Here is a 20,457-nt window from a genome sequence, read left to right as displayed (position 1 = left end):
AGTTAAAACAGAGAGCGCGTTGCACAACAACACAACAAGGTAGGCTACAATATAAACACAATGTAATACAAGCGGTAGAAATCAAGGAAGTAAAGTTAGTAGCAGAGAAATCTTTAAACATGACAATGACGAATATGACAGCAAATACCCAGCGACGGATAGCGATGAATGAGAGGTGTTCCAGAGCGTACCCCTATCGCTTTTTTGAATACCGGCCGCCGTGGCCAAAGGAAGGCCTTTTGCAAAGTCGGATTTGTGAAAAATATCACCACAAAAGAATCTCAACAAACCAAGACAAGTATACGAAATACTACGTCTCCAAATAACATCTACATTGGGAAGAACTTTGGTGTTAAGCTATGCGACTATTTTAAGTTTGCACGCGCAGTTGAGCATGCTGGAGAGAGGGCGCTAGTCCAGTGCTCTTTCAACTGTTTCAGATCGTTCGCGTCTATGGAGTTATCGTCCTCTGGAAAGAAGCTAGAGATGTGTCCAAATGCTGGTGGAAATTCGGTTGAATCTGAAGTTCTCAGATAAGATTAATAACATGTATGATTAGTAATATTGCTCAATATGGTAGTACAATACATAAACTTAAAATTTAATAAAGAAAAGTTAGTAATGTTTTACTATTTATAGATTTATTGGCACTGTTACTGATGATAAATGTGGAATAAAATAAAAAACCTTAGAAAAATGCTTAGAAAATTGTAATGAACATTTATATAATTCATTTTTTAATTGGTGTTATGGACATGATTTATTGGGGAAAAAATGATAATTTTCTTTATTTTATCGTAGTTTTGAAATGTTACATCGCTGTTTTGGTGCCGAGCTTTTGAAGACCGAAATGGAAGTGGATTACTTCCCGTCTGGTGGCGCTATCACTGACTACACATGTCGTCTGTTTGGTATCACATTGGGCGTGTCCGTTACCAGGGCGATGAAATACAAAGGCCAGTTTGACGTAGAGGATGCCCGAGAGGATGCCACGAGGCTACTGACAAAGAAACTAAATGGTATGAGTTTTTGACAACAAAGAAATAATTTTATTTCTCACGTGAAGGGTTAGTAGTGAGGCACTAAGGCAAATTAATTGGTCACCTTTATTTTATCAAGATAGATATGAATGTTGTATGGTTATATATAAGGTTTTGACAGATAATGCCCCACCTTACCTAAATAATGTATTTACATTCAATGATATAAATTATAATCTAAGGAACAGTGATACACATCTATTCATCCCAAAGCCAAAAACCGATTTTAAAAAACGAAGTCTGTCTTATCGTGGAGCAATTATATGGAATAGTCTCAATGTTGATACCCTTCCAAATTCAGTTAAGTTGTTTAAAACGTATCTGAAAAATGCATTGTAAAACATAATGGTATGGTAATCTACGATCTACACCCAACTTTTAAAATGGCTAAATACTATGTAAAATGTGTGTTTTATCACTATTATTTTAACGTCAATGAAATCCAAAAGATTTATTATGTATTACAGTTGAATCCCCATGAATTATACACTTCGATAAGGGTTTCCGTTTACACAGGAAGTACCGGTATGGTGTACCCTAAATAGAGGTGTCAGATGAAGGGGATTCTGCTGTAATTTTGTTTCTTTTCAATTTCAATTTTGTTCGTTTCTGTTGTATTTATATGGTGTTGATTTTTTTGTTTGTTTTGTAATACAGTATCACGAACTTGTGTAAAAACAATCAATATTGATTGAACGAGTTGTACTGCACATCAGTCTCGTGTCTAAATAAAGTTTATATATATAACGCAACTAAATGACGTAGGCGCAAGAGAGTTTTGACCATGAATCACGACAGTTCAGATCGCGTCGTGATTGGCCACATGGGAAAAATTATCGTACGATATATATATCGAGACGCAACTCCTTTCGCTTGCGGCAAGGAGGGAAAGTCTGGTCCTTTCTTTTGGTCAGGGTCTCATAAAATCGGCTTTGCACAGGGATATGCTCCCTCCTTGCCGCAAGCGAAAATTAAATCTTAGATCCAATGGTGGAAATCTGGAAGTGCCTAAAAGCAAAACAGACAGAGATATAAACGGTCTGCTGTTCCGTATATTGTTAATCTGCTTAACTCGAAATAATTTTTTTTATATAGGATTTTTTCAATAAATAAAATAAATAAATTCATTTAAATTAATACTATTGTATATATTGCTTAAAATAAATTAAAACCTTGATAAATATATTTAAAATACTAGATAAATTTTAATGATCAATGTACAGTATATTTATTTTTCTTATGCATATTGTAAATTGTTTTGTATTTTTTATCTGTAATGTAAATTTTTTATATAATGTGCTACAATAATTTCAGACTTGTTCTGCTTTTTGTAATGTTTTATATACCAGAATAAATAAAAAAAAAAAAAAAAAAAAAAAACAATGCTTGCGTTACACTTACGTCATCTTGCTGCGGGAATCATTGACTTCTTCAAATACACACTGCGCGTCTGAGACAGGAGAAACCTATACTTGCATCTGATTGGTTAATTGTTTATGATTCAATACCAAACGCCTCTACACAAGAGAACAGTCATTTTGACCGTTTTAAAATTGTCTGCATAAAGCTTGGTTCCCACTCGGACGCAACGCAAGGAAGTAAACGCAACGCAAGCGTGTTGACCAATGACAAGCGACATTGCGAATAATCCATCGTTTGTGATTGGTCAACTCATTTACGTTGCGGTACGTCCTTGTGTTGCGTCTAGTCCAGTCAATCTAGTGATATTTAGAGGTAAACCCACCACAAATTGCAATAGTAACGAAACATTGATTTTTTCATTCCAAATGTAGTTTAGAATGCCATATTAAAAGTCACCGAAAATTGAAGCATTGGAACACACTATTTTTTACGTAATCTCAACAACTATATAGGGATTTTATTCCGTAAATATTTTTGGGGTAGGGGGTAACATTTATGCCCGTAACTTGTGGTTTTATAATCCAATCTCAATAATCTTGATATCAGTGTGTAGAATATATATTTCTTTCTAATATGCAATTTAAAAAAACAAAATACAACACTTATTTATATAACTAGAGGTCAAAAGGTTATTGACCTTTTACAAAAACTCATTTTTTTCCTTTAAAAAATGATTAACTGTTATATCGTATACCATAATTGTGGATGCATTTAATCAAAATTGTGTTTTTTCTGTACCTATCGATATATAAAATAGGAAACATGATGTTAACTAGAAGAATTTTAAAAGTAATGATGTACTATTCTTATTGAAATTGATTCTTGATCAAATGTAATGTAAACAATTTTTGGGTAGGGGTAGCGTTTATGCCTATAATCCATTGTTTTATAATCATATCTAAATAGCTTTAGTACCAATGTGTATAGTATATATATCCTACTAATATACATTAAAAAAACAATTGATACAACAGTTATACTTAACTAGAGGTCAAAAGGTCATTGACCTTTTACAAAAACTCAAATTTTTCCTAACAAAATGTCTTATTCCGTAATTGCCGTTGCATTTGATGAAACTTGTGTTTTTTCACTATAATATTAAAAATCGTAATTGAGTTACACTCAGATTTAAAAGATGAGTGCTGAGTAAACGGGACCAGTGGTCCCAGCCTAACTTATACTGGACGACTAAGGAGGTACCCTAGTATAATCCCACCAAGTGACTCCCAGGAGCAATCCGCCATTTTCTCACAAATACAGTATCAAATTTCACTATATAAAAAATCTTAATTGAGTTACACTCAGATTTAAAAGATGAGGGCTGAGTAAACGGAACCACCGGTCCTACTCTAACTTATACTGGACGACTAAGGAGGTACCCTAGTATAATCCCACCGAGTGACTTCCAGGCTAGGAGCAATCCGCCGTTTTCTCACAAATACAGTACCACATTTCACTATAATATTTAAAATCGTAATTGAGTTACACTCAGATTTAAAAAGATGAGGGCTGAGTAAACAGGACCAGGGCGGTCCTACTCTAACTTATACTGGACGACTAAGGAGGTACCCTAGTATAATCCCACCAAGTGACTCCTAGGAGCAATCCGCCATTTTCTCACAAATACAGTATCAAATTTCACTATATAAAAAATCGTAATTGAGTTACACTCAGATTTAAAAGATGAGGGCTGAGTAAACAGGACCAGTGGTCCTACTCTAACTTATACTGGACGACTAAGGAGGTACCCTAGTATAATCCCACCGAGTAACTTCCAGAAGAAATCCGCCATTTTCTCACAAATACAGTATCAAATTTCACTATATAACAAATCGTAATTGAGTTACACTCAGATTTAAAAGATGAGGGCTGAGTAAACGGGACCAATGGTCACACCCTAACTTATACTGGACGACTATGGAGGTACCCTAGTATAATCCCACCAAATGACTCCCAGGAGCAATCCGCCATTTTCTCACAAATACAGTATCAAATTTCACTATAATTTTAAGAATAGTAATTGAGTTACACTCAGATTTCAAAGATGAGGGCTGAGTAAACGGGACCAGTGGTCCTACTCTAACTTATACTGGACGATTAAGGCGGTCCCCTAGTATAATCCCACCAAGTGACTCCCAGGAGCAATCCGCCATTTTCTTACAAATACAGTATCAAATTTCACTAAAATATTATAAATCTTAATTTAGTTACACTCAGATTTAATAGATGAGGGCTGAGTAAACGGGACCAGTGGTCACACCCTAACTTATACTGGACGACTATGGAGGTACCCTAGTATAATCCCACCAAGTGACTCCCAGGAGCAATCCGCCATTTTCTCACAAATACAGTATCAAATTTCACTATAATATTAAAAATCGTAATTGAGTTACACTCAGATTTAAAAGATGAGGGGGCTGAGTAAACGGGACCAGTGGTCCAACCCTAACTTATACTGGACGACTAAGGACGTACCCTAGTATAATCCCACCAAGTGACTCCCAGGAGCAATCCGCCATTTTCTCACAAATACAATATCAAATTTCACTATAATATTAAAAATCGTAATTGAGTTACACTCAGATTTAAAAGATGAGGGCTGAGTAAACAAGACCAGCGGTCCTACTCTAACTTATACTGGACAACTAAGGAGGTACCCTAGTATAATCCCACCGAGTGACTTCCAGGAGCAATCCGCCGTTTTCTCACAAATACAGTACCAAATTTCACTATAATATTTAAAATCGTAATTGAGTTACACTCAGATTTAAAAGATGAGGGCTGAGTCGAGTAAACAGGACCAGCGGTCCTACTCTAACTTATACTGGACGACTAAGGAGGTACCCTAGTAGTATAATCCCACCAAGTGACTCCCAGGAGCAATCCGCCATTTTCTCACAAATACAGTATCAAATTTCACTATATAAAAAATTGTAATTGAGTTACACTCAGATTAAAAAGATGAGGGCTGAGTAAACGGGACCAGCGGTCCTACTCTAACTTATACTGGACGACTAAGGAGGTACCCAAGTATAATTCCACCAAGTGACTCCCAGGAGCAATCCGCCATTTTCTCACAAATACAGTATCAAATTTCACTATAATATTGAAAATCGTAATTGAGTTACACTCAGATTTAAAAGATGAGGGTGCTGAGTAAACAAAACCAGCGGTCCTACTCTCACTTATACTGGACAACTAAGAAGGTACCCTAGTATAATCCCACCGAGTGACTTCCAGGAGCAATCCGCCGTTTTCTCACAAATACAGTACCAAATTTCACTATAATATTAAAAATCGTAATTGAGTTACACTCAGATTTAAAAGATGAGGGCTGAGTAAACAGGACCAGTGGTCCTACTCTAACTTATACTGGACGACTAAGGAGGTACGTACCCTAGTATAATCCCACCAAGTGACTCCCAGGAGCAATCCGCCATTTTCTCACAAATACAGTATCAAATTTCACTATATAAAAAATCGTAATTGAGTTACACTCAGATTTAAAAGATGAGGGCTGAGTAAACGGGACCAGCGGTCCTACTCTAACTTATACTGGACGATTAAGGAGGTCCCCTGATGTCATGACGTCATTTGTTTTCAATTTGTGAGTTGCGTGCCAGTGCGCGTACAATACGCAGGCTGAACGAAATTTTATACAATTTGGTATCGTGTGAGATATTCATGCTGTGTAATCATCTTTATTTGTTATTTGGAACCCTTTGGGTGAGTTTAATTAGAATCGTTTATTAATATGTTTAGCCAGGAGTCTGCAGGGGCAGTCTTTGAGTTGTGTATACCTTTAAAAATTAGATATTTTATTGTTGTTAAAGTTCATATATCTAGGCCTCGCTTGACGTTATCACTTCGAGTCGAGTCGGCGTACGAGTGTCTACATCTTTCTATTACTATAGAGGGGGTAGTCGTACTATTCTTTATTATCATATGTTTCGAAGTATTTGTTGACTACAGAACTATCTACTTAGTGTATTTTGTTTGTTCTTATAGACAACCCAACACAGTTGTTGAATAATAATAAATCTAATAAAGACAACATATTGCAACAACGTGTTCACCTCATTATTTCTCACCGATTCCACAACAGCTTCAACAACTAGTGAAATAATTACAATGGCAGACTTAAACAAACTGAAGCTTACCAGACGGAACAGCAAAGGTCAGTTAACAAGGACTCTGTCCATGATAGAATCACTACTTAAAGAAAATTGCGAACCAGATGTTTTAAAAACTTACATTATCAAGGCGGAGGAACAGTTCAGAAAAGTTGAGTTAAAACACTCTGAACTGATTGATGTAATTGAAGACCAGGGAGAATTTGAAACGGAAGAGAAATGGATGTCAGAATGTGAGATGGATTTCCTTCAAAAGTTTGTATGTGCAAAACGGGAGATTACCCTGCGCCACTCACAATCTACAGTCGATGTACCATTCTCAACTCCTACAACTCCTCTTCAAACATCAGCCTCAACGCAGCCTGCTGGTACGGTTGCCTCGCCGCCTGCATTCAGTTCACCTACACTTCGACCTGCTATGGCAAGGTCAACGCCTACCATGGCAAAGATGAAGTATCCTACTATACATTTAATGGCAACATCCGGGATTACAAAAGATTTAAAGAATTATTTACACATTGTGCAACTAATCTAACTGAGATTGAATGTTTCTACCAGCTAACTGAATCTATGATTAACAGCAAAGAAAGAAACATGGTTAAAGGATGTATCGATGTGGCTAGAGCTTGGGAAGTGTTAGATGAACGCTACGGAGACAAAGACAGAGTGGTTGATAGTCTGTTGAAGGATCTAGAGAATTGAAAGTCCTATGAAAGTAAGGACAAGATCAACATTCCAGCCATGAGTCGTTTTGTCCAAACCCTTCAAACGTTTGAAACCAGAGCGGAAACCATTGGTTTATCTGGAGAATTGAACAGCAAAATCATGCTGAGCCAAATAAAACAGAAATTACCAGAAGAACACAGAATAGCTTACTATAAAAGCGTTAGGGACAACGAAACAGGTCATTCTCTCACTGGCTTGGTTAAATGGCTGTACAGCCAATTATTGTTACTTGAGAAAGCTATGCCCATGACTGAAACTGAATCATCTTCATCGTCAAAGAAGGCTTCAAATGCTGCTGTAGTGTCATCTGCAGAAGGATACAAGTCAGACTACAATAGAAATCCCAAGTGTGCACTACATTCAACTGCGAATACCCATTTCTTAAAGAGTTGTAACAAGTTTCGAAGTTTGTCTCAAAAGGAGAAATATGAAGTGATGAAAAAGAACAGAATCTGTTTTAGATGTGGTCACAACAATTGCTCTGCTGGTAAACCTCCATATGATAAGAATTCCTGTCAATTTGCCGCACCTTGTGGAACTCCATCTTGTGGAAGTAACCTTCACTTTCCGGCTGTTTGTCCTGTCTTGTATGAAAGAAAGGATCAACCCAATCTTAATTGCAATGCTCAACCATTTCAACCAGCGGATCCAACCACAGTTGTTAAGCAGGCAGGCAGTAAATTACAAGTGACTTTACCTACTGTTATGGGGTACCTGAGATGTGGCAAAACCCGCCGTCTAGTGCGTATCTTATTGGATGGTGGAAGCCAAGCGACACTTCTGAGATCGGGACTCATTCCACTTACTAATCAAGATGTTTATCAAAAACACGATCTGAGTCTGGTTGGTGGTAAGACAATTACTAAGAAACTACGATTGCTGAATTGCTACATTGAAGACGTAAATGGTACATGGTCTTGTCCACTCACCGTCACAGAAATAGACGAACCCTGCGGAGATGCTCCTATAGTATACAAAGAACAGCTTAAACAATACAGTCATCTAAATGAAATTGATTTACAAGTTGCTCCATACCCAACTATTGATGTACTGCTTGGTGTCGATAACACACACTTAATGATTTGGGAAGAGTACCTCCGAGGTGAATGTATCAATGAACCTGTAGCCGTGAAATGTCCTTTTGGATGGTTTATCCAAGGAGGACAACTCACCACATCAGCACTCTTCAACTATGTTAATGTGTCTGCAGTTGGACCAATGGAAGATTTTCTTGGCATTGAGACAATGGGTTTAGAACCAAAGAAGTGCAAATGCTCGGAAAATCTTACAAACCGCAAGGCAACGGAAGCAATTGATCAGAGTGTGAAACAACTGCCAAATGGAACTTATGAAATTAGATTGCCTTGGAAAAGGGCACCAAATGACCTTCCAGATAACTATGGGTATGCTGTGAAGAGACTGAAGAGCCTAGAAAAGCAATTTGAGAATAGAAGCATAGAATGGGAAGTGTATTGCGAACAAATGAGAGATCAACTGAAAAGAGGTGTCTCTCGTCGAGTGACAGAAGCAGAGCTACAAAGAGATAGAGAGGCTGGAAGGAAGATGTGGTTTTTACCACACTTTGCCGTAACCAAAGAATCTAAAACAACACCTGTGAGAGTGGTATATGATGGGAAGGCAAGATTTCAAGGCCATTCTCTTAATGATTATTTATATAAAGGAGAAAATGTTAATACAGATCTTTTTGATGTTGCCCTACGATTCCGAGAAAACGAAGTTGGTATAATTTCCGACATTAGTAAGATGTTCCAGGCTATTAAAATCAGTTCTGATGATGCCCGCTTTCATCGATTTGTGTTCAGAGAGAATCCTAACCATCCAATTCAAGTGTACGAGTTGACGACTGTTACATTTGGTGACAAGCCATCACTGCGGCTATTGTGACTTTGAGACATATAGTATCTGAGCATGCACCCGGTGATAAACAATTAGAAAGAATTGTTACTGACCAGTTTTACATGGATGATTTGAATGAATCTGTTACTGATGCTAATGAGGCTGACAACTTAAAGTCTAAACTCATTGAGACTCTGAAGAAAGGAAACTTCAATATCAGAAAATGGCAATCCAACGTTAGGAATATGTGTGATGAATCAGAACACGCCACTGCTGCAACAGCTTTGGGAACAAAGTGGGACCTTGTGAACGACACTCTAAAGGTCAAAGAGGTAAAACTAATTCAAGGTGTAATCCCAACTAAACGTAGCATTCTGAAACAAACCGCTTCTTACTATGACGTATTCGGTATGCTTTCCGGTATCCTTGTCCGACCGAAAACACTGTTACAAAAACTGTGGCAACTAAACATTGATTGGGATACACCACTTAACCAGAGAGGTGAACTTTGTGCTATTCTCAGTGAAATCAATGAAGACCTTGAAAAAGCAAGTGACATAGAAATTCCAAGATGTCTTATTCCAGAGCCATTTAGAGGAAAAAGACCATTACCAAAAGTATCTCTGCATGGTGCAAGTGATGCTCCAGAAGATGCTATGGGTATTGGAGTTTGGCTAAGGTGGTCACATGAAGAGTCAACTGAAGCTTATTTGTCGTTTGTGTGCGCCCGAGCCAGACTCACACCACTTAAACAATCAAGCATCCCCAGGAAAGAACTTCAACCAATTCTGCTGCTTTCAAGGCTGATGCTCACTGTAAAGAATGCTTTGAGGTTTGACATAGTTTATTCAAAGATTTGGACAGACAGTATGACTGCCATCAGTTGGCTGAGAGGTCAATCTAAATCTTTCCGATCGTATGTTGCATACCGTGTAGGTGAGATCACTTCTGAATTTGACCCGATCAAAGATATTGCCTTTGTACCGTCAGACCAGAACACTATAGATATTGTTTCAAGAGGAGGAAACATTGACGATATGAAGAAAGTCATCGATGGACCAGGGTTCCGACGATCACCACCAATCTCTTGGCCTAAAACTCCGACAAATGTTCAAGTAGCTCCTGAAGATGGAGAACAAAAGAAATTCCATGTCCGTAATGCTAAGACACTAACACTCAAAATAAAGGCTATCCCTGAATTTGAAAGAATACTTGATCCCACCAAGTTTTCTAGTTGGCCAAAACTTAAGATGGTCACAGCAAGAGTTGTGTCCTTAAAGCAGTTACCAAAGAACCAATGGTTAAAGAAGTTAACTTCACAAATTTCTGAGTGGCCTTCACCACATGCATTGAAGGAAGCTGAGTTGCTTTGGATCCGACAGGGACAAGCTGAGATAAATTTCAATGATCACAACATCATGAAGCTAGATCCAGTCTTCGATGAGAAAGAAGGAGTGTACCGTGTTGGTGGACGGATTAAGAATGCACCACTGTCGTATGACATAAGACACCCTTACCTACTACCGAAGGGAAGCCATATCAGTTTACTGATTGTTCGGGATAGACACAGACACTCTTTACATGGGGGCCACCTGAGAACCGCATAAGAGGTCAGAAAGAAGTTTTGGATTATTGGGGATACCAACATCTCAAAAACAGTTGTACGACAATGTACTATTTGTAGGAGACACAAAGGGAAGCCAATAGAGCAGAAGATGGCTGACCTACCAGACTTCCGAGTGAAACCATGCTTACCACCATTTAGTTCCACACTCGTAGACTATCTGGGCCCAGTTAACGTTAAACTGAACAAAAATACCACCAGAAAAGGATATTGTGCAGTTTTTACGTGTGCCGTGACTAGAGCTGTACACTTAACCTGTGTCCAAGATCTTACTACCCAAGCGTTCCTACAAGCAATGGAACGATTTGTAAGCATCAGAGGAGCACCATCTTTATTGGTGAGTGACAATGGCAAATGTTTCAGAGGGGCTGACAATACAATAAATGAGTTGCGTACAATACGCAGGCTGAACGAAATCATATACAATTTGGTATCGTGTGAGATATTCATGCTGTGTAATCATCTTTATTTGTTATTTGGAACCCTTTGGGTGAGTTTAATTAGAATCGTTTATTAATATGTTTAGCCAGGAGTCTGCAGGGGCAGTCTTTGAGTTGTGTATACCTTTAAAAATTAGATATTTTATTGGTTTTTTTTTTTTATTTTTTATCTTATGTGGGTTCATCCCACTTTTATTTCCATACCACTGTTCTCTTTACATATATTTTTCACTATACACTATACATATCATTATATTTACAATGTTTGTTTAATCATCTGTATACATATACTTATTTAAAGAGTTTTATTCATTTGTTTACATATTATCACATTGATTACATAGCTTCCTCTTTTTAAACATATTATCTGTAACACACTTTCATTAACAAGCTTATTTTTTTCTTACATAGTTGTTTTTGATTTTTTCATCTACCACATTTTCATTTAACAATGCATATTCTCTGTTATACTCATTACTTACTAGATGTTTACTGTTAACATAATATTGTTCTCATCCTTTAACCTTAATATTAATATTTTTGTTCTTTAATGTTTACAAAACTTTTATTTCCAGCAGATCCTTTTTTGCATCTATAACTTCTTAAATTTTCATTTAACTTTTTTACTTTCTTCTCTTATGTGGATTCATTCCACTTTTTTTTTTTTACTTATTTTCTTTAAAAAAAAAAAAACTATTTCCATATATTATTTTGTTTATACATACATTATCATTTAACCACATTGATTACATAGTTTCTTCTTTTTATACATATTATCTATAACACATTTTCATAAACAAAGCTTATTTTTTTCTTACATAGTTGTTTTGTTTTTTTTTTCATCTACATGCATATTTATTTCATACAATTATAATACGTTTATGTTTAATAAATCCATCCCATGGGTTTGTCCCATTTTATTTTTCTTTGGATTTATCTATGCAAACATATTTTCATTTAAACAATGCTTATTCTCTGTTATACTAATTACTTACTAACTTTTTACTGTTAACATTATATTTTCCTCATCCTTTAACATTGATTTTTTTTTATCTTTAAATGTTTACAAAATTTATTTCCAACAGATTATCTTTTTTTGCATCTACAGTATAACCCATCAAAGTTTCATTTAACTTTTTTTTTCCTATGTGGGTTCATTCAATTATTTTTTTTTATTTATTATTTATTCTATTATTTTTTTATACATACATTATCATTTAACAACATTTGTGTTTAATGATCCATTAAAAAAATTAGAAATTGTTTTTTTCTTTTTAACCATTTTATCATTTCAAAATTCCACATGCAGTAAGAATGTGCAAATTACATATATACGGTATATACCTATAATATAAAAGCTTTGATGAAAACACTTCACCACTTAAACCTAAACCTTCTTATCCTTCATCATTTTTTTTTATCATCAATCTATAAAAAGCTTTTCACATTTTGTCTTTTTTTTTTCAAATCATCAAGGTATACATATTTACAAAACATACAATATAGTAGCAAGAAAAAAAAAAAAAAAAAAAAAAAAACATAATAGATTCATCATTCATGGTATCTCATTTACATATTTTCTTCCTTAATCTGGTTGAGCATATACAGTATACCTGCAGATTTACATATTTCTTATCTTTTTTTCAGATTTAAACATTTGTAGGAGATTGATTTTTTTTCTTTTTCCAATAAACTTAATATCTTTACTTTATAAATACAAAATGCTCCTAAAGTGTATAATTTATTTACGTAATTATTGTCAGTTTCAAATAAAAGTCTTTTGAAAGAAAAAACAGGAATATGTATGCTTACTGCTCTAATTATTTCGTTTATCTCTCTCCATAAACATTTTACTGTTATGCACTCTACTAACATATGTTTATCATTCTCAATAACATTGCATGTGTCACAACATGGGGAATTTACAAGTCTCCACCTATGTAATCTTTCATTTGTTGGCAATATTCTGTGCAACAATTTAAAATTAAAATGTGCCAGTTTTTTTTCTTTAAGACCAGAAACTTTCTTAACCCATATTTTTGTCCATGGCATATTACCAAATATGGATTCCCACTTAACCTGTGCCGTAGGTGTAATATATTGAGCATCTATTATGAATCTATATAATTGTCTAGACGTCATATTTAAGACCTTATTGTTTGTAATAGGTATATCATTTACATTAATGTCATGTGTTGATTTTAAAATACATTTCCATTCTTTTGGAATGGCTTTCAATACACATGAATATTCACTGATCCAATTTTGTGTACATCTTAACCTTCTTTTTATCTCTATCGCAGGCTTAAACACATTATTATTTTTTTTTTTTTGGTTATCCGCACTTGGCGGATAACCCCTTGTTATTGTCAGGATCTTTTTTTTTTTTTTTTTTTTGGTTATCCGCACTTGGCGGATAACCCCTTGTTATTGTCAGGATCTTTTTTTTTTTTTTTTTTTTTTTTTTTTTTTTCTATGTTATTCTTCTTTCTTTCCCCGAATTTTGTTCGCAGCACATCTCTATCTTGTGGCCAACATAAGATTGTATAACTTTGTCATAAGGTTGACCTATAGCTGTAGATGTGCAGCCAAGCTTTTGGACGATTTTGGAGTTGCGCAGTGTAAGTTACGCGCGATTTCATGAATTTCAATGATTGATCATAGAATAAAAACTAAAAGTTGTTTTGTATTGAAACTTTGTGAAAATTTAAGTGAGATCATGCGCAAACTTTTTATGGATTAAAAATGGCATGTTTCACAAAAAGTTACGCGCGCATGCGCGTTTGAAATTTCAAAATGCGAAAAATCAATTTCTAATCAACTTTCTATGCGTTTCATGTCATTTTGAGCATTTCAAAAATTCCCACGCGTGCGCAATTTTTTTACGCGCGCGTGCGCACGTAGCGCAAAAACATCTTTTTTTTGCTTGATTTTTGTTTTTTCAGCCTTTTCTAGTAAATTTATGAATTTTCAATCAATTTCGACTGAAAATCACGTCACACGAGCACGTAGAATTGGATAATTTGCGCGTGTTTTTGATGAAAAACTTCAAAAAATCGTCAAAATTAGACCTTTTTTTAAACAGTCATAAATTCTAAACTACGTGGTGAACTTTTTTAAAATTACATATTCTGGAAGTAGATGAGTTGTTTTTCTCGAATCATGCATTGATATGGCTAACCGGACATTGTGACATCATCGTATGGCCACCCGAATATAAAATATAGGATTTTTTTCTCTTTTGTCATAGCTCGTCAAATTTAATAGAGCGCATCTCCACTTATCTGTATTCCATTTCACTCAATTTTTTTATATTGTCTAGATCAATCAATTATCTTTCGCATGATTCACCATTTTTAAAATTGTGATGACGTCATCATGTTCAAATGCGTCAATAACTTTGGTCACTTATTTTCACCTATTCTGCACTGTATGTAGTACGTATACAGTATATAGTGTATACCGTACACACTTAGACGCGACACAAAATAGAGGGCTCACTAACATTTTTTCAATGGCATAATCGTTTTTCTGCGCGCAATATTCTAACTTAGGTGTCATGCGCGTGGGTTTTGCGATGCGGATAACCTAACTCGTCCGTAGTGACGAGTTCAAATCTAGTTTTTTTTTTTTTGGTTATCCGCACTTGGCGGATAACCCCTTGTTATTGTCAGGATCTTTTTTTTTTTTTTTTTTTTTTTTTTTCTATGTTATTCTTCTTTCTTTCCCTGAATTTTGTTGGCAGCGTATCTCTAATTCTGGCAAACAGAAGATTGTGTAACTTTTTCATAAGATTGACCTGTAGCTGTAGATGTGCAGGACGTTTCGTTTTTTGACTTTAGAGTCCCGCAGCATGAGTTACGCGCGATTTTGTGAATTTTGCGTATTTAACATAGATCGAAAACGAAAAAGCAATTTTAATTGAAACTTGGCAAAAGTGTAATTTATATCATGCGCTAACTTTCTATGGATTTAAAATGGCACTTTCCTTAAAAGTTACGCGCGCACGCGCGTTCAAAATTTCAAAATGCGAAAAATTCATTTCTAATCAACTTTCTATACGTTTCATGTCATTTTGAGCATTTCAAAAATTCCCACGTGTGCGCAATATTTTTACGCGCGCGTGCGCACGTATAGCAAAAACATCTTTTTTTTGCTTGATTTTTGTTTTTTCAGCCTTCTCTAGTAATTTTACCAACTTTCAATCAATTTCGACGTAAAATCACGTCACACGAGCACGTAGAATTGGATAATTTGCGCGTGTTTTTGATGAAAAACTTCAAAAAATCGTCAAAATTAAACCTTTTTTTAAACAGTAATAAATTCTAAACTACGAGGTGAACTTTTTTAAAATTACTTATTCTGGAAGTAGATGAGTTGTTTTTCTCGAATCATGCCTTGATATGGCTAACCGGACATTGTGACGTCATCGTATGGCCACCCGAATATAAAATATAGGATTTTTTTCTCTTTCGTCATAGCTCGTCAAATTTAATAGAGCGCATCTCCACTTATCCGTATTCCATTTTACTCAATTTTTTTATATTGTCTAGATCAATCAATTATCTTTCGCATGATTTACCATTTTTAAAATTGTGATGACGTCATTATGTTCAAATGCGTCAATAACTTTGGTCACTTATTTTCACCTATTCTGCACTGTATGTAGTACGTATACAGTATATAGTGTATACCGTACACACTTAGACGCGACACAAAATAGAGGGCTCACTAACATTTTTTCAATGGCATAATCGTTTTTCTGCACGCAATATTCTAACTTAGGTGTCATGCGCGTGGGTTTTGCGATGCGGATAACCTAACTCGTCCGTAGTGACGAGTTCAAATCTAGTTGGTTATCCGCACTTGGCGGATAACCCCTTGTTATTGTCAGGATCTTTTTTTTTTTTTTTTTTTTTTTCTTTTTCTTTTTGGTTATCCGCACTTGGCGGATAACCTCTTGTTATTGTCAGGATCTTTTTTTTTTTTCTCTTTTTTTGGTTATCCGCACTTGGCGGATAACCCCTTGTTATTGTCAGGATCTTTTTTTTTTTTCTTTCTTATTCTTCTTTCTTTCCCAGAATTTTGTTGCGCGTGTATCTCTAAATCTTCACAACATAACATTATATAACTTTATCAAAAGACTTACCTCTATCTGAAGATGTCGTAATAAGGTTTTCGGTACCGTCCGAGTTGCGCAGCGTAAGTTACGCGCGATTTTATGAATTTCGAGAATGTCATTTAGATCGAAAACTATTAAACCATTTAAATTGAAACTTGGCAAAAGTTTAATTTATATCATGCGCTAAATTTCTATGGAGAGAAAATTGCATGTTTTACAGAAAGTTACGCGCGCACGCGCGTTTAAAATTTCAAAATGCGAAAAATCAATTTCTAATCAACTTTCTACGCGTTTCATGTCATTTTGAGCATTTCAAAAATTCCCACGCGTGCGCACTTTTCTTACGCGCGCGTGCGCACGTAGCGCAAAAACATCTTTTTTTTGCTTGATTTTTGTTTTTCCAGCCTTTTCTAGTAAATTTACCAATTTTCAATCAATTTCGACTTAAAATCACGTCATACGAGCACGTAGAATTGAACAATTTGCGCGCCTTTTTGATGAAAAAGTTTAAAAATTCGTGAAAATTATGCCTTTTTTAAAAAAGTCATAGATTCTAAACAACGTAGTGAACTTTTTTTAAATTACATATTCTGGAAGTAGATGAGTTGTAGATATTGAATCATGCATCAATATAGCTAACCGGACATTGTGACGTCATCGTATGGCCACTCAAATATAAAATATAGGATTTTTGTCTCTTTCGTCATAGCTCATCACATTTAATAGAGCGCATCTCCACTTATCCGTATTCCATTTCTCCCCATTTTTACATATTGTCTAGGCCAATGAATTATCTTTCGCATGATATATCGTTTTTAAAATTGTGATGACGTCATCATGTCCAAAAGCGTCAATAACTTTGGTCACTTCTTTTCACCTTTTCTGCACTGTATGTAGTACGTATACAGTATATAGTGTATACCGTATATACTTAGACGTGACACAAAATAGAGGGCACACTAACATTTTTTTCAATGGCATAATCGTTTTTCTGCGCGCAATATTCTAACTTATATCGTGCGCGTGGCTTTTGCGCTGCGGATAACCTAACTCGTCCGAAGTGACGAGTTCAAATCTAGTTTTTTTTTCTTTTTTTTCTTTTTTCTTCTTTCTTTCCCAGAATTTTGTTGCGCGTGTATCTCAAAATCTTCTTAACATAACATTGTATAACTTTATCAGAAGATTGACCTCTATCTGAAGATGTCGTAATAAGGTTTTCGGTCCAGTCCGAGTTGCGCAGCGTAACTTACGCGCGATTTTATGAATTTCAATGATTGATCATAGATTAAAAACCAAAAGTAATTTTGGTTTGAAACTTGGTGAAAATTTAAGTCATATTAATCGGAAACTTTCTATGGATTAAAAATGGCAGGTTGCGCAGAAAGTTACGCGCGCACGCGCATTTAAAATTTCAAAATGCGAAAAATCAATTTCTAATCAACTTTCTACGCGTTTCATGTCATTTTGAGCGTTTCAAAAATTCCCACGCGTGCGCAATTTTTTTACGCGTGCGTGCGCACGTAGCGCAAAAACATCATTTTTTGGCTTGATTTTTGTTTTTCCTGTCTTTTTTTAGTAGATTTACTAACTTCCAAACAATTTCGACTTAAAATCACGTCATACGAGCACGTAGAATTGAAAAATTTGCGCGCGTTTTTGATGAAAAAGTTCAAAAATTCGTGAAAATTATGCCTTTTTTAAAAAAGTCATAGATTATAAACTACGTGGTGAACTTTTTTTAAATTACAGATTCTGGAAGTAGATGAGTTGTAGATATCAAATCATCCATGAATATGGCTAACCGAACATTATGACGTCATCGTATGGCCACTCGAATATAAAATATAGGATTTTTTTCTCTTTCGTCATAGCTCGTCACATTTAATAAAGCGCATCTCCACTTATCCGTATTCCATTTCCCTCAATTTTTTTATATTGTCTAGGTCAATCAATTATCTTTCGCATGATTCACATTTTTTGAAATTTCTATGACGTCATCATGTACAAAAGCGTCAGTAACTTTGGTCACATATTTTCACCTATTCTGCACTGTATGTAGTACCTATACAGTATATAGCGTATACCGTATATACTTATACGTGACGCAAAATAGAGAGCGCACTAAATTTTTTTTCAATGGCATAATCGTTTTTCTGCGCGCAATATTCTGACGTGTGGCGTGCGCGTGGCCTTTGCGCTGCGGATAACCTAACTCGTCCGAAGTGACGAGTTCAAGTCTAGTCTATGTTATTCTTCTTTCTTTCCCCGAATTTTGTTCGCAGCATATCTCTATCTTGTGGCCAACATAAGATTGTATAACTTTGTCATAAGGTTGACCTATAGCTGTAGATGTGCAGCCAAGCTTTTGGACGATTTTGGAGTTGCGCAGCGTAAGTTACGCGCGATTTTATGAATTTCAATGATTGATCATAGAATAAAAACTAAAAGTTGTTTTGTATTGAAACTTTGTGAAAATTTAAGTGAGATCATGCGCAAACTTTCTATAGATTAAAAATGGCATGTTTCACAAAAAGTTACGCGCGCACGCGCGTTTGAAATTTCAAAATGCGAAAAATCAATTTCTAATCAACTTTCTATGCGTTTCATGTCATTTTGAGCATTTCAAAAATTCCCACGCGTGCGCAATTTTTTTTACGCGCGCGTGCGCACGTAGCGCAAAAACATCTTTTTTTTGCATGATTTTTGTTTTTTCAGCCTTTTCTAGTAAATTTATGAATTTTCAATCAATTTCGACTTAAAATCACGTCACACGAGCACGTAGAATTGGATAATTTGCGCGTGTTTTTGATGAAAAACTTCAAAAAATCGTCAAAACTAGACCTTTTTTTAAATAATCATAAATTCTAAACTACGTGGTGAACTTTTTTAAAATTACATATTCTGGAAGTAGATGAGTTGTTTTTCTCGAATCATGCATTGATATGGCTAACCGGACATTGTGACATCATCGTATGGCCACCCGAATATAAAATATAGGATTTTTTCTCTTTCGTCATAGCTCGTCAAATTTAATAGAGCGCATCTTCACTTATCCGTATTCCATTTCACTCAATTTTTTTATATTGTCTAGATCAATCAATTATCTTTCGCATGATTCACCATTTTTAAAATTGTGATGACGTCATCATGTTCAAATGCGTCAATAACTTTGGTCACTTATTTTCACCTATTCTGCACTGTATGTAGTACGTATACAGTATATAGTGTATACCGTACACACTTAGACGCGACACAAAATAGAGGGCTCACTAACATTTTTTCAATGGCATAATCGTTTTTCTGCGCGCAATATTCTAACTTAGGTGTCATGCGCGTGGGTTTTGCGATGCGGATAACCTAACTCGTCCGTAGTGACGAGTTCAAATCTAGTTTTTTCTATTTTCTTCTTTCTTTCCACGAATTTTGTTGGTCGCATATCTCTAATTTTGGGCAACATATGATTGTATAACTTTTTCATAAGATTGATATGTAGCTGTAGATGTGCAAGAAACTTTTATTTTCAAATTTCGAGTCGCGCAGCGTAAGTTACGCGCGATTTTGTGAATTTCAATGATTGATCATAGAATAAAAACTAAAAGTCATTTTGTATTGAAACTTGGTGAAAATTTAAGTCATATCATGCGCAAACTTTCTATGGATTAAAAATAGCATGTTTTACAAAAAGTTACGCGCGCACGCGCGTTTAAAATTTCAAAATGCGAAAAATCAATTTCTAATCAACTTTCTACGCGTTTCATGTCATTTTGAGCATTTCAAAAATTCCCACGCGTGCGCAATTTTTTTACGCGCGCGTGCGCACGTAGCGCAAAAACATCCTTTTTTTGCTTGTTTTTTGTTTTTTCAGCCTTTTCTAGTAAATTTATAAATTTTCAATCAATTTCGACTTTAAATCACGTCACACGAGCACGTAGAATTGGATAATTTGCGCGCGTTTTTGATGAAAAAGTTCAAAAATTTGTCAAAATTATGCCTTTTTTTAAACAGTCATAGATTCTAAACTACGTGGTGAACTTTTTTATAATTACATATTCTGATAGTAGATGAGTTGCAGATATCAAATCAGGCATCAATA

General features: G+C 35.3%; 4 protein-coding genes across 4 annotated transcripts in view; all 4 read left to right on the top strand.

Annotated features, from left to right (window-relative positions):
• Positions 1-20,457, top strand: part of LOC140056278 (tRNA-dihydrouridine(20) synthase [NAD(P)+]-like) — a 261,899-nt gene that overhangs the window by 11,689 nt on the left and 229,753 nt on the right. The window lies entirely within an intron of this gene.
• On the top strand, positions 39-1,795 carry LOC140056946 (uncharacterized). Its single transcript, XM_072102481.1, has 2 exons — positions 39-530; positions 799-1,795. The coding sequence occupies exons 1-2, from the start codon at positions 169-171 to the stop codon at positions 1,031-1,033; spliced, it is 597 nt and encodes a 198-aa protein (XP_071958582.1). The 5' UTR covers positions 39-168; the 3' UTR covers positions 1,034-1,795.
• LOC140057135 (uncharacterized) lies at positions 7,337-9,226 on the top strand. Its single transcript, XM_072102685.1, has one exon. It carries the CDS (start codon positions 7,337-7,339, stop codon positions 9,224-9,226), a length of 1,890 nt encoding a protein of 629 aa, XP_071958786.1.
• LOC140057128 (uncharacterized) lies at positions 9,301-10,785 on the top strand. Its single transcript, XM_072102672.1, has one exon. It carries the CDS (start codon positions 9,301-9,303, stop codon positions 10,783-10,785), a length of 1,485 nt encoding a protein of 494 aa, XP_071958773.1.

This window comes from Antedon mediterranea, chromosome 8 (genome assembly GCF_964355755.1).
Source record: "Antedon mediterranea chromosome 8, ecAntMedi1.1, whole genome shotgun sequence".
In the NCBI taxonomy this organism is placed as follows: Eukaryota; Metazoa; Echinodermata; class Crinoidea; order Comatulida; family Antedonidae; genus Antedon; species Antedon mediterranea.
The sequence above is the reverse complement of the archived record's forward strand: the minus strand, read 5'-3'. Positions and strand labels throughout refer to the sequence as shown.